The 13,356-nt window shown below is 57.8% G+C and overlaps 1 protein-coding gene across 3 annotated transcripts in view; it reads left to right on the top strand.

Annotated features, from left to right (window-relative positions):
* TMEM104 (transmembrane protein 104) overlaps positions 1-12,495 on the top strand; it is a 64,051-nt gene extending 51,556 nt beyond the window's left edge. For 2 of the 3 annotated variants that reach the window (XM_025363687.1, XM_025363686.1), the window contains exon 10: positions 8,639-12,469. In XM_025363687.1, coding sequence (XP_025219472.1) covers positions 8,639-9,399 — 761 coding nt within the window. In that variant the 3' untranslated portion in view covers positions 9,400-12,469. Of the gene's footprint in view, positions 1-8,638 lie in introns of all 3 variants that reach the window. The other variant, XM_025363688.1, reaches the window with a different exon arrangement.
* Positions 12,496-13,356: the final 861 nt, after the last annotated feature.

Genomic DNA, 13,356 nt, shown 5'->3' on the forward strand with positions numbered 1-13,356 from the left:
TTTTTTTTTTTTTTTAAGACAGAGTCTTGCTCTGGAGTGCAGGAGTGCATCCAGGCTGGAGTGCAGTGGCACAGTCTCGGCTCACTACAACCTCTGCCTCCTAGGCTCAAGTGATTCTCCTTCCTCGGCTTTCCGAGTAGCTGGGATTACAGGCATGGGCCACCACGCCCAGCTAATTTTTGTATTTTTGGTAGAGATGGGTTTTCTCCATGTTGGCCAGGCTGGTCTCAAACTTCTGACCTCAGGTGATCCACCCACCTCGGCCTCCCAAAGTGCTGGGATTACAGGCATCAACCACCATGCCCGGCCTTATCTGTATTTTTAAAGGTGATGGAACAGTTTGCCCCAAAATTACACAGTTGAGTGGCAGATTCAGGAGCTGTGTCCAGTGTAACTTGGCCATTTCCAAGCCAGGACTGTGTCCTGGTGTCGCTCACACCTCTAGGCTGCAGGATCCTTGGGCTCTTCCACCTCCAGCCTGCAAATGTGGGTCTCCTTTTGCCATGGTTGGTCTGGTTATTTAAGGAACAAATACCCAGCCACCTCCCCCTGTTTTAGGGCCAAGAGGCTGGTCTCCAGTGGTTCTCTGCTCAGGCTGGTGTTGCTCACCTACCCCTTCCGACGGCCCAGCTAAAGCCAGAGACCCCTGCAGCCCGGCGCCCTCAGAGGGCTAAGCGTTGGTGAAGGAGGGAGCTGGCGCCAAGTCCTCCCCTAGTCCTGTTCCCCCGCCTGGAGTGCTGGTGCCTGAGCTGGTGATGGGCATACAACTGGCCATTCGTTATCATTAGCCCTGGCATGTTGATTCTTTGCTTGGAAAAGAGTGTCACTCCCAGACAGCCACCGTGACGGATGGCCTCCACCTCCCAGTGTCAGAGCCAGAGCCACACATGGAGAGCAGGGAATGGCATGGAGCTTGGGGCGCCCTGGCCTCAGGGACATCTGGAGCCAGGTTCAGAGGTTAGAGAGTTGCGGGGGCAGCTCTCCAGGAAGCAGCCCTGCCAAGACAGCTCAGCACTGGCACATGGGAAAGGCCTGGGGGCCATGCCTGGGGGAAGACCCTTCACCCTTGGCCCTCAGGGTCATGGCTCTGAGTATGTGTGCACAACTCAGTATGTGGGCACCCAAAGGGATTAGGGAGGAGGAGTGTGCCGTGTGCAGTCTGCCCCTAGTGGATGCGTGTCCCCATACTCCTCATCCCTTCCAGGCCCTGTAGAAGGGGATGAATGGGCTGGGGGTGGGGGCTTCTAGGCAGGGACCATTGGGCAGGGCCCTCCATGGCTCCTGAGAGCCTCTGTTCCAGCTCATGCCCTTATGGAGATGTCCCTCTGGTGGTGTCCAGGACCACAGGCCAGTTCCATAGCACTCCAGACCCAGCCAGTGCCTCCCTCGCCAGGTCAGGCTGCCCTGGGGGTCACAGCCCGAGGGCACTCAGAGCCCATTTGTCCTTGGGCTTTTCCAGAAGGATTGGTGCAGCGTCGAAGCTCCACCCTAGGTCTTCAGTGTCCCCATGCAAGTCAGGGCAGGTGACAGGGTTAGAGTGAGGAGTCCCGGACCGAAGTTGGTGGCAGAAGGGGGAAATCTTTCAAATCCTCAGTATTTCAGGTGCTTCCCAGGTGTGCACAGCCCACAGACCCCCAGCACAGGAAACCCCCACTGAGACGCCCATAGAAATACAATGCCAGCCACCTGGGGAAACTTAATTTTTAGCAACATCTTGAAGTTCAATTCATTTTGATAAAATACTTAACGTATCAAAAATATCTTTCAACATGTAATCATGAAAAAAATGACAAGTGGGATACTTTACATTCCTTTTCCATGCTAATCTTTTTTTTTTTTTTTTTTTTTTTTTTTTTTTGAGACAGAGTCTCACTCTGTCACCCAGGCTGGAATGCAGTGGTGCAATCTCAGCTCACTACAACTTCCGCCTCCTGGGTTCAAGCGATTCTCCTGCCTCAGCCTCCCTAGTAGCTGGGACTACAGGCGCGTGCCACCACGTCCAGCTAATTTTTGTATTTTTAGTAAGGACGGGGTTTTGCCATGTTGGCCAGGCTGATCTCAAACTCCTGGCCTCAAGTAATCCGCCCACCTCAGCACTGGGCCACACACCGAGTCTTTGAAACCCGGTGTATTTTACGCTTGAGCACACCTCAGTTTGAGCCAGCCATGTTCCAGTGCTCAGTAGCCTCGGCCTTGTGTGGCCCTGGTGGTCAGCACAGCTCTAAATGCTTCTCGGTGCTTCTCCGTCAGAGCCCGGTGGGTTTGTTGCCACCTTCAGGGAGAGCATGGGCAGCATTCAGACTGTCCAGAAGTAGCCCTTGCTTAATTCCAGAGCCGGCGATGGGGATGAGGAAAACAGGAAAGCCACCAAGATGGACTCAGTGCCTCAGCATCTCATGCTCATGGGGAACCTTCATGTGTGCCCCCAGAGTGGAGGTGGGGGCTCCTGGGAGGGCTCTTTCTGCTCCCCCCTCTCCCCACCCAGGCCTGGAGAGCTCTGGCCTCTGTGCCCCAACTCCAGTGGTGCCTGGGAAGGTCACCCAACTCTCTCCAGCCCCACCCAGACCCCAGCATTCTGTAAGGAAGGCAGAGTCCTGCCCAGGCCTCACATGGCTCAGAGACCAAGGCAGCGCTGCCTGGGAGGACCTAGAAGGAGCTCATCCCTCTCCACACCTCCAGCTCAGCCAGCCCTTATGTTGATGCTCAAGGGTGTGTGTTCAGCGCAGGAAGGAAGGAGCTGGCTGCTGACCACTCTGATCTTTCTGTCCCTGCCCACAGAGACCCAAGAGAGGTGAACTGGGGTTGCTGGTAGGACTACCGGAACGTGAGCATCAGGGCCCTGGGCTCCAGACACCTACTCATCCCTGTCTGGCCCCAAGAATAAGTCACCTTCAACTGCTACAAGGGCTTGGCCCAGTCATGGCTTCATCCCGCCACTAAAGCCCCCTTCTTCCCCCAGCCCCCCAGGGTGAGGTTCAGGAGGGCAGGGATATTCCGGAAGGGATGGATTTGGGAGAGATGCGGGTGTTGACTTTCATCCCCTTATAAACCAGTGCTACCTTTGCCATTTGGCAGGTGTTCAGAGTGGGTGGGCTCACCTGTCCTCCTCCCTGCCAAGGAGAGAGGCCGTGAGGACAGATGTGGAGGCAGTGCCTGCAGGGACTTCTTATCTGGCTCTTGCCAGGCTGAGGCTATCTAGGGAAAGGCTGCTTCTGTTCGCTTCTCTTCTGACTGCTTTAGGAGCCTGAGGACTCAGATGTTGTAAGAACATATCTTGATGTGAAATTGCACCTTGACTGCCACACTTGATGTTGCTGCAAAGCCGATATTAACATGAACCTTGGCTTGTCCAGATGCCCATAGAGTGGATGTGCCTCCTGGCAGCTCAGTCCTTATGTAAATTTTACTTCTAGCCTCCTCAGAAAGGGAAGGGAGGCGACTTCTCTGACTGGCCTGTGGCAGCTCAGGACTCGTGCCTGTTTTATCTCAGCTCCAAGACAGTGACTTGTGTGCCTTCGCTCTGTCTTCCTCACGCCCGCCCCAGGTGTCAGTGTGCGAGAGAGGGGAGCGGCTGTGGCCCAGGTGATTCCATGTGGCGAGGCCCGCGTGTGGAGCTGAGATCCACTATCAGGACAAGCCTGTGAGCAGCCAGCAGCCATGGCAGGCGACCTCGCAGGGCCTTAATGAGGCTCTGCCTATGGGTGTCCTTGGGGGCCCCCCTCCTCATCTCCACCCCACATTGAGCTGCTCACTCCTAAACCATGAGGAGTCACAGCAGCCATAGACCTATAGGGTTGGAACGGCCCCGACAGGTCCTCCCTGTCCCGTCTGACACCTGCTTCCCTTTTGGGACCCCCACCACGTGGCCTCCTACCCTCAGGCTTGGCCGCCTGCTGCGACGGGGATCTCATCATGTACCCCACAGCTAGTGTGCCTGATAACCAGCCTGTTCTTTGGTTGTAATTTGTCCCCTGTACTTTCCACCTGGACTCTGGTCCTCCGGACTCTGGGCTCCAGAAGGACAGGGCCCCTGTCTCAGTGTGCTGTCCCCAGACAGCCAGCATAGTACCAGGGAACACTCAGTCCCTTGTTGTTGAAGGAATGAACAGTCCAGTTGGGCCCATGGGTGACACAAGACAAATGCGGTGGCTTTTGCATTGGCTTTTACTCAGATATTAAGAGAGAAGTCTCCTGCCACCCCTTGTCATTTTGTAGCTGAGCCTTCCGAGGCCCAGCAGCCGCACGTGTGACCTATGTCAGCCTCCTCCTCTGTCCTCCCCTCTGCCTCCTCCCAGCTTCTCACTGCTGCTCTGCACCACTAAGCAGGACTCCTGGTGTAGAATTGTGGGTGGATGTGGACGCGAATGTTCTGGGCACTGCCTGTGATAGGCTCTTGGGGAACTGCAGGCCCTGCTGGGGGCCGACCCCCCACACATCTGACTGTGAAGTCCTGGGTGTCTGGCCCTTAGCGTGCCTGGGGAGCACTTTCTGCTCTGTCCCGCCTCCGCGCCCGTCTGCCCTCCCACGCAGGCTCCACGAGGTGGGCGCAGGCTGTCTCCGCGGCTGTGGCCGAGCCCTGGGCGTCAGTGTGGCTCTCGGAGCCCTGTTCCCCACCGCGCATCCTGGCAGGGTCTCCACAACCTGTCATCCTTGTTTCATCTTGATTTATGATCAGACCTAATGAGTTTTTGGAGCAGCTGTCTCCCAGGGATGCGGCGATCAATCTAGGAGATGGCTATTGAACTCTGCTCCTCCCGCAGCCAGGGGAGGCAGGGAGGGGCCAGACAAAGGGGCGGGGTCACAGGGGCCTGGCCAGGTGCACAGTGGGGGTTAAGCCTCGTGCCATAGTCCCAGCAAGGTCAGGGCCCTGACCTCCCCTTCCTCCCTTCCTCCCTCCTTTCCTTCTTTTCTCCCTTCCCTCCCTTTCCTCCATCTCCCAGGGGAACTAGGGGTTCTAGATGGTGCTAGTTTCTTTTGAATTTGCTGGTTTGGAGACCAGGCTGGAGCAGTTCCCTTCACTCTCCACTCCCAGGGGACAGATCCCAGCCCCCGCCTTCATATCCTCATGGTGGTGGGGAACCAGAGGGCCCTGCCCTCTCCCCAGGTAGCTGGGTTTACCTTCTGCCCTGACTGGGGCCATTTGCACTGGGAAGCTGGTCCTCACCCCTGTTTTGGGGGCATGGCTCTTCTAGAGCCACCTGCCCTTCCCAGATGTGCTCCTCACCATGGCAGCCTCTCCCTTTCCTGGTGTGTGAACGCCCTGAGTGCAGGTCGGGATTCATGGGTGAATGACCCACCTCTGCTGAGTGTGCACTCGGTCTGCTCAGCCCCAGAGCTGCTGGCGTCTCCATGCAGCCGAGCTGCCACACAGCTGGGTGAGCTTTTGACAGCAGTGCAGGGTGTGACCAAGGGGAGCTCACGAAGGCCCGCATGGCCCTGCAGCTGCACCTGCCCCATCAGGTGTTTATCCCATTTTCTAACACTCTGGAATCACCTCCCAAGAGCTTCTAGCATCTGCTTCTGACTCCCAGGCGGCAGCAAACATCCAGCCCACGAAGGGAGACTTGGTTTTTGCAAATAGACTTGTTTAAGACAATCAAAAGAACCAAATGGGTGACTAATCTAGGTAATCTAGGTAGTGGCATTAGGAGGTGAACGTAATTATGGCTAGAAGATCGTGAAATCATTTTTTTAATTACCCATAGCCGTGAATTTGTTCTTTTTGTTTGTTTGTTTGCTTTGTTTTGTTTTGTTTTGTTTTGTTTTTTGATGGTGGAGTCTCACTCTGTCGCCCAGGCTGGAGTGCAGTGGCACAATCTTGGCTCACTGCAACCTCTGCCTCCTGGGTTCAAGCAATTCTTCTGCCTCAGCCTTCCGAGTAGCTGGGATTATAGGTGCACACCACCAAACCCATCTAATTTTTAGTAGAGACAGGGTTTCACCATGTTGGCCAGGCTGGTCTCAAACTCCTGACCTCAGGTGATCCGCCTGCCTCGGCCTCCCAAGGTGCTGGGATTACAGGCGTGAGCCACCCCGCCCAGCTGCCATGGTTTTGTTCTAGCTTAAGGTTCTAGAAGTTGTTCCACATCACTGTTGGTGTCAAAGGCACCTCTTCCCAAGACAGCTGCTCTGGAGGACGCCAATTAGAAGGTGTACATTTCGGGGGATGCGTGTGTGTGTACAACCGTCTCATTTCTTTGGAAACCTACTTTGTAAATTGGTTTATTTACCGTGAGGAAATCTCACAGGCAGGGCTGTAAGGAGAGCTGCCCTTCTTTGGAGATGTGAGGCTGGGGAGTTAGAGGAGCAGAGAAGCATGGGCAGTGTTCAGGGCAGGAGGAAGCAGTGGCAGGGATGCTCACGTCCAGACAGCTGACCTCTTCCTGCCTTCTTGCCTGCTTGCTCACCAGACCCAGGGCCCAGGGCCAAGTGACAGACAGCTGGAGGAATTCTCCACTTGCCTTTTTCTAAGTTCATGCCAGCCTTGGCCAGGGCCAAGTGCCAGGTCTCAAGGTGGTGCCTCGAGATGGCAGTGGCAGTGCAGGATTTGAATCTTGCCCTACAGCAGCTGCCCCCGTTGCCCTGACCCTCGTGCCCCACTTATGGTGGCAAAACAGTCTGCTGCAGCCTCCTGAATAACAAATCACCAGGTGCCCCTGGGCCCAGTCTGGCCTCTGTACCCCCACCCCATCCTGCTCAGCTCTGCTCTGTAGCCCTTTCTGGCTCACAGGGACTCCACCTCCAGCGTGTCTGCTCTCTCCCCGGTACCCGCCCACACATCCTGCCCTGGCACACCTCCTGTGGGGTGCATCTCTCGCATAGCACTGCTGGGCACACCACCCTCTACCCAGCCTCAGAAATCTCTGGGGCGAGCAGATTGCTCGGGGTCCTGGTCTGTCCCACAGCTGTCCTGTGCCATCCATCCCCAGTGGGTAAAGCTGGAGGCAACTCCCTGGGCTGAGACTGGAAGGAGGAAGTAGGCCGCCGCTTCCCCTTGACTGACCAGGGTTGGAACAATTTGTGATACCGGGGGAGGAGTCCCCAGGCCCTCAGAGTCAGGAGTGGCGGGGACTGGAGTGGGTGGGGAGAGGCAGAAACAAATCATCTTCTTTGCTGGCAATGTTCTCAGGCTGGTTTCAACGCTCCCTTCCTCCCCTCCTGTCCCCGACAGTGTTAGGCAGTTCTGATTAAAAGTAATAGATGAAGATTCCATCCCACTCCCAAGTGTCATTGTGGGAAGACATTGCCTGATTTCCTGTGGGTCCCATCAGAGCCACCTCTTCCTTCCAGGAGTCAGGGAGTGGGCCTGGACCACAGGGGACCATGAGGTCCCCAGCTTCCCACTTGCAGAAGAGCCCTGGGGCTCTGCGGAGGCCCCCAGACAGGAGCCACCGAGCTGCGATCTGGCCTCTGTGGCCACTGCCCCTTCACACTTGCCTGTGCTGCTCACCAAGAAATGTCATGTGTCCCCGTGGGCTTCACCTGAGGGGTGAGGGCACAGGCTAGAGAGGCTGTCAGATATGTTCTGAACAGAGAGAGCAGGGCTTGGTCAGCTTCAGAACAGACACGGACACCGGTGGTCTCCGTGTGTGAGTAGCTAACTGTGGTTCTGGGTAGCCCGGAGAGCAGAAGCCAGAGACAGAAAGATCTAAGAGTGCCATCTCCTCAGAGCGCTGGGAACGCAGCCCCTTGTGCCTGGGGTACACAGGCTGCCTCTGCGGAGCTCAGCCTGGGGGGTGTGCTGTGAGCCTGTCTCCAGTGGCAGCCCAGAAGGAGGGCCACCATAAAAGGCTGCGAAGTGAAGCCAGCCTGGTCTCCATCAGCAATGCAAGCTGTTTGCTCTGGACAGATAGGGTCATGGGCCCCCTTCCACTTCCACAGAGTCCCCTGTCCCCTAGCTGTGCTGCCAGGCCCAGGAAAACAGAGCCACATGCCACCTGCCTCCAGCCTCGGTGTCAGCAGCCCAGGACTTGGCAGTCCGCAGCCTTGGTCCTTGGTGCTGTTTGTGCCCTGGCATGACCACTGGCAACTTCCTGCCTGCCCTCGGCCCCTAGGTACCCACCTGTCTGCCCAGGGCTCCCAGCACTCCTGCCTATTGGCTTCGGCTGTGTCTAGCAGATGCCCTCGGCCCAGGAGGACACCTCCTCCCAAACACTCCATGCCCTTCTGCGTCTACCCCCCAGCTCCCCAGCCTCACATTGGGCATCACTCTCAAACCAAGGGAGAGAGTGTGACCCTGTGTCCTGACCCAGCCTGCTCCCTGCCAGGAAGCTGGCAGAGCCCCTGAGAGCCCTGGGGGGCCGATGAGGGAGCCAGGCAGTGCCTGCCCCAGGATTCGCCCTCCTCTAAGAAGACAGAGTTGCTACCTCTGCAAAGCCGGACCACCCTGCCCCTGGCCCCACTGCAACCCAGGCCCCTTGCTCAGCAGGGAGAGGGGAGAACAGGACAGAGAGAGATGCGGGACCTTCCTCTGATGAGCAGCCACTGTTGAGCCACCCAAGAATAGGGCTGCCTGAATGTGCATTTAATGACTCTTTCTCATGGGGCTATAGGCCCTGCAAAGGCGCCCCCCAGACCAGAAACTCAGGGTAGGGCTGTGCCTGTCTGCACTGGCTGACTCCCCTCTCTTGTTTCCCAGCTTTTGCCGTCATGATTGTGCTGGCCCTGGTCCGCATCGGGCATGGACAAGGGGAGGGGCACCCGCCCCTGGCCGACTTCTCGGGGGTCCGGAACCTGTTTGGGGTGTGCGTCTACTCCTTCATGTGCCAGCACTCCCTGCCGTCCCTCATTACCCCAGTCTCCTCCAAGCGCCACCTCACAAGGCTGGTGTTCCTGGACTACGTGCTGATCCTGGCCTTCTACGGCCTCCTCTCTTTCACCGCCATCTTCTGCTTCCGCGGCGACAGCCTCATGGACATGTACACCCTCAACTTCGCACGCTGTGACGTCGTGCGCCTGGCCGCTGTGCGCTTCTTCCTGGGCCTCTTCCCCGTCTTCACCATTAGCACCAACTTCCCCATTATTGCCGTGACCCTGCGCAACAACTGGAAGACGCTCTTCCACCGCGAGGGCGGCACGTACCCGTGGGTGGTGGACCGCGTCGTGTTTCCCACCATCACCCTGGTGCCGCCTGTGCTGGTGGCCTTCTGCACCCACGACCTGGAGTCGCTGGTGGGCATCACAGGGGCCTATGCGGGCACCGGCATCCAGTACGTCATCCCCGCCTTCCTGGTGTACCACTGCCGCAGGGACACCCAGCTGGCCTTTGGCTGTGGGGTCAGCAACAAGCACAGGTCCCCTTTCCGCCACACCTTCTGGGTGGGCTTCGTGCTGCTCTGGGCTTTCTCCTGCTTCATCTTTGTCACGGCCAATATCGTCCTCAGCGAGACCAAGCTCTGATGGCAGGACAGGCAGGTCTAGTGACGGGAGGCAGAGGGGCCCCAGCCCCACCCCTCGCCCGCAGAGCCCAGATTTAGTTGCTCCCAGGTCTTCATGGGGCAGGTGGGACTGCGGCTCTAGGGGAAACCCCCTGTCCAGCTGGGGCTCTTCTCCCCACCCCACCTTCCACCCAGTCCACACCTGTCCTCACTCCCCCAGGCGGCTCTCCCACCAGGTCCTCCTGCCTGGGTGACACATGGCTGCTCCCAAGTTCTAGGACTCATTACTGGACTCACACCCCTCTCCTACATCTTCCAACATGTTCACCCCCCACCCCACCTCCACGGCGGGCTCCTCCCTGCACGGTGGGAGATGCAGTGCTGGCACTGCCATCATTTGTCCCAGACCCATGCCCCTCCCCTCTCCATCCCTGTCCTGCGTCCTTGTCTAAGAAACCTTCACTAGCAACTGCTGCCTCTTCAGAGGCGAATCCCAGGCTGGAAGCATCCTAGCCAGGCCTGCCTGTGACAGCAGGGCCCACCCTCCCACCAGGCCTGGGAGGCACTAGGTGCCACCTCAGAGAGGGCCTGGCTGGCCCCATGACAAGAACAAGAAGTGCTAACTGGTACCAGAGTCCCCAGATAGAGCTGCGAGGGCTCTCGCTGTGGGCGCAAGCTCCAGAGTAGCAGGCTGGATGGAGTGTCCCTTCTATAGGGACACAGCCGCCTGCCAGCTGGGCCTAAAGTCTGGAGCTTGTCCCTGAAAGAGACTGTCTGCTGCCCTCGCTGCCCCGTTGGCGCCCTCAGGGCCTCTCACAGTGCGGGTGGTCCTACTAGAGGGCAGCCATCCCCACCTGGCACCTCAGTGGCTTGGCGGTGACATGGCAGTGGGAGGGCTCTGAGGTTCCCACCCTGACAGTGGTCAGGCTGCCCGTGCTCCCATTCCAACGCTAAAGGCAGCTCCCTTAGGGGCTGGGTGTGGGTGCTCAGTGTTCACGCTATGTCCCTTGGGCAATGTGGGGTTGGATGGGGCCCCCACTGCCGTTCCCATGGAAGGAGGCCAGGTCCCTAGCCACCTCCCACTCAGCCATGCACGCACTTGCTGGGCTGGCCTCCTAGGAAACACAGGTGACTCGAATGAACTCTGTATTTTCAACGTGCCTTCTACTGCTTCAGGACCTGGGGGTCCCCCTGACCCTCACTGGCTTGCCCCCAGCCCTGGGCCTGGTCCCGCCTGTCCTGGAGCCGCCTCTCTGGGGTGGGTCTCAGGCCCGACCCCTCCCTCTTTTGAGTTCAGTGCCTTGCTCAGCGCCTCCCCTGTATCTCAGCGTCTTCAGACCTCTGACAGAGCGACGATGTAGGGTCTCCTGGGGCCCGAGGGTCTCAGGGTCGGGGGATGTGGGATTTGCAGGGAACGCGGGGAGTCCACAGGCTGTGCCACCTCTGCCCTGGCAGCTGAAGCCTGGGAGTCCCTGTGCGGTGTAATTGGCCTCAGCCCGCTTTCTCTCTGCCGACGCACCTCGGCGGTTCTCACAGCTTGTCCCCACATGTCATTTTCCATCCACGGGAAAAAAAAATGCCCCTTCTCCATCTGCCATTGCGGCTTCCTCCCAGGAGACCCCTCAGGATAGGTAGAGCAGGGGCCTGCAGTGCTCAGGCCAAGAGCAGGGAAGACCTGGCTGCACCCCTGTGGCTGAAAACTCAAAACATCTGGAATTACCCTTCTCCAGTTATGTTCCCTCTTGCTTAAAGACAAAGTTGATTAAATCATCCTGCCACCCCAGACTCCAAACCAAATCTTGGACGCAAATTCATGAGCTTCATAAAGCCCAGGTTAATTTATGTGACAGTCTGGAACCGCCCAGCCATGGAGTCAGTGGCCATGTTCCCCGCCACCTCTGAGCTGGGGCAGCCCCGGCCCTGGAGGGAACTGAAGCAGTGACCACATCGCTGCTGCCAAGTGGGGACCCTCACCACTGCCGTTGTCTAGCTGCTTTGCTCCTCAGTGTCCTCCTGCTGTAAGTCAGATGAGGTCACCTTCCTCTCCATCGATGCCAGGCTTCTGCCGCTGACGGCCAATGGGGCTTGGAGCCAGGGGCAGAGAACCCCAACAGCAAGACAGCCCCGGGTGATGCTGGCTCTCCACGTGCATCAGGCACATTTCACTGCAGCCATCATCAACTTGGCAAAGTAGGCAAGTTCAGCTTGTGGTTTCCATATTGCAGATGGGCCCCCGAGGTCAGTGGTGGGGAGAGCAGAAGAGGATGCCAGCCCAGCCTGGCCCAGGAGCAGGTGTCGCTGTGGAGGAAAGCTTAAACTCAGCAGCGTCTACCCAACATCTGCCACCTGCATGGCCCCAGATGCCCCCAGGGCAGACCAGGTCAAGGTGGTAGTAAACTTTCTTTGCCTCCCTCCCCGCAGAAGCACCAGACCCACCTGAGCCCCAGAGCCTCGTGCCAGCAGCTCCTGGCTGTTCCTCACCTGAGGCTAGAGCAGCAGCTGCTGGCTTATAGATGGGGCGGATAGCAGGTGACAGACTGGGAGGCACTGCTGGGTGGTGGAAGTGGGCAGTGGCACCATGATGGGCCCTTAGCCACACAGCCGTCCTCACCCTGGGGCCAGGAGCAGCCTCGGCAACAGGCAGAGGCTAGAGTCAGAGTGGTGGGGAGGACAGGAGCTGCTGCCCCGCTCCTGGAAAGCCACTGCGGAGGGGCAGTGGCTGGCAGTGCCAGGCCTGGGGGAAGTGGAAGCGTCCTGTGTGGGGCCATATTCCCAAGCAAGAGTGACCCATGGTTAAGGGCCACTGGAAGGTTGGAGAGAGCTTGGGATCCCTTCCACCTGGGGCCGATGGTGTTGATTGCAGACTGGAGGGGTAACCTCCGCTGAATGTCATTATATGCCAGGCATGGCATTGGGTACTTTCTGTGTGGACCAGGCAGCTGGGCCTGCCATTGGCAGGCAGCGAGCCTCTGTGGTCTGTCCTTCCTCATTTGTAAAGTGGGGGAACAGCAGCTACGTCACTGGCCAGTTGTGGGGATTAAAGTGCTGAGCTTAGTGCCCAGCACAAAATGCTCAATAAAGCTATTCAGTGACACCTGTTTCCCACATCACTCGCCAGACTAACTACTTGTAGCCAGGGACCCCCAACTCATTAGGACTCCTGACACCTACTTGGTTTCATAGCCTCCTAATGAGTTGTCACTGGATTGCGATTCGGAAACAGAAGATTGGTCTGAATTATCTGGAGTCTAGAGGGCTTTGGGGGTAGGGGTTGTCTCTCGTTCCCCAGTCCCCTAGGAAACTTGAGGACAGTCCTTCCCTTTCAAAGAGCAGGACAGGCTAGTCTGGAGGGTCCTGACTGAAGACATCAGCCTGCCCTTTTGCAAGCTCTGCCCCCTTCCCCTCCACACACCTGGCTCCCTGCAAAAAGCTGGCTTGGACCACAAGCCGCTCAGCTAGACACAAGGAAAAACAGCTACAGCAGCAACAGAAGGGACCCCAGTTAGTAAGATTTTCCTGCTCTGAGGCCAGCCACAAGGGCCTCTCTCTGTATCTCACCCAAAGAAAAAAAAGTGTTATTTGAGCATGTGGGTCGCCAGGCCCTTGTTTATGACGCTTTCACATCTGTGGCCTTACTTACTCTCCTCTCCCCTGCCACGCTTTCTTCCTTTCCTTTGGTGGTGCAGGAAGCCAGGCCAAGCTAGTTCTGAACTCAGGATGCATCCTTCCTGCTACCTGTCCCCCAGGATTCATAGCCTCCTGCCCCCGCCCCCAGATATATTCCTAGAGAAGGAACAAGGCAGCCAGCGCCTGGCCCAGGAGCAGGAGCGGCCCTCAGAGCCAGCAGCAGGCTCAGTTCCACATTGGAGGCTCACCTCTTAATGATCTTTCCAGTTCTGCGTTATTAATGATCTTGGGCAGAGAGCGGAGCAGCCCTGATCTCACAGCTCCTCTGGGCTGCCTCACCTGCCGCAGCCTT

Source organism: Theropithecus gelada, chromosome 16, assembly GCF_003255815.1.
Source record: "Theropithecus gelada isolate Dixy chromosome 16, Tgel_1.0, whole genome shotgun sequence".
Taxonomy (NCBI): Eukaryota; Metazoa; Chordata; class Mammalia; order Primates; family Cercopithecidae; genus Theropithecus; species Theropithecus gelada.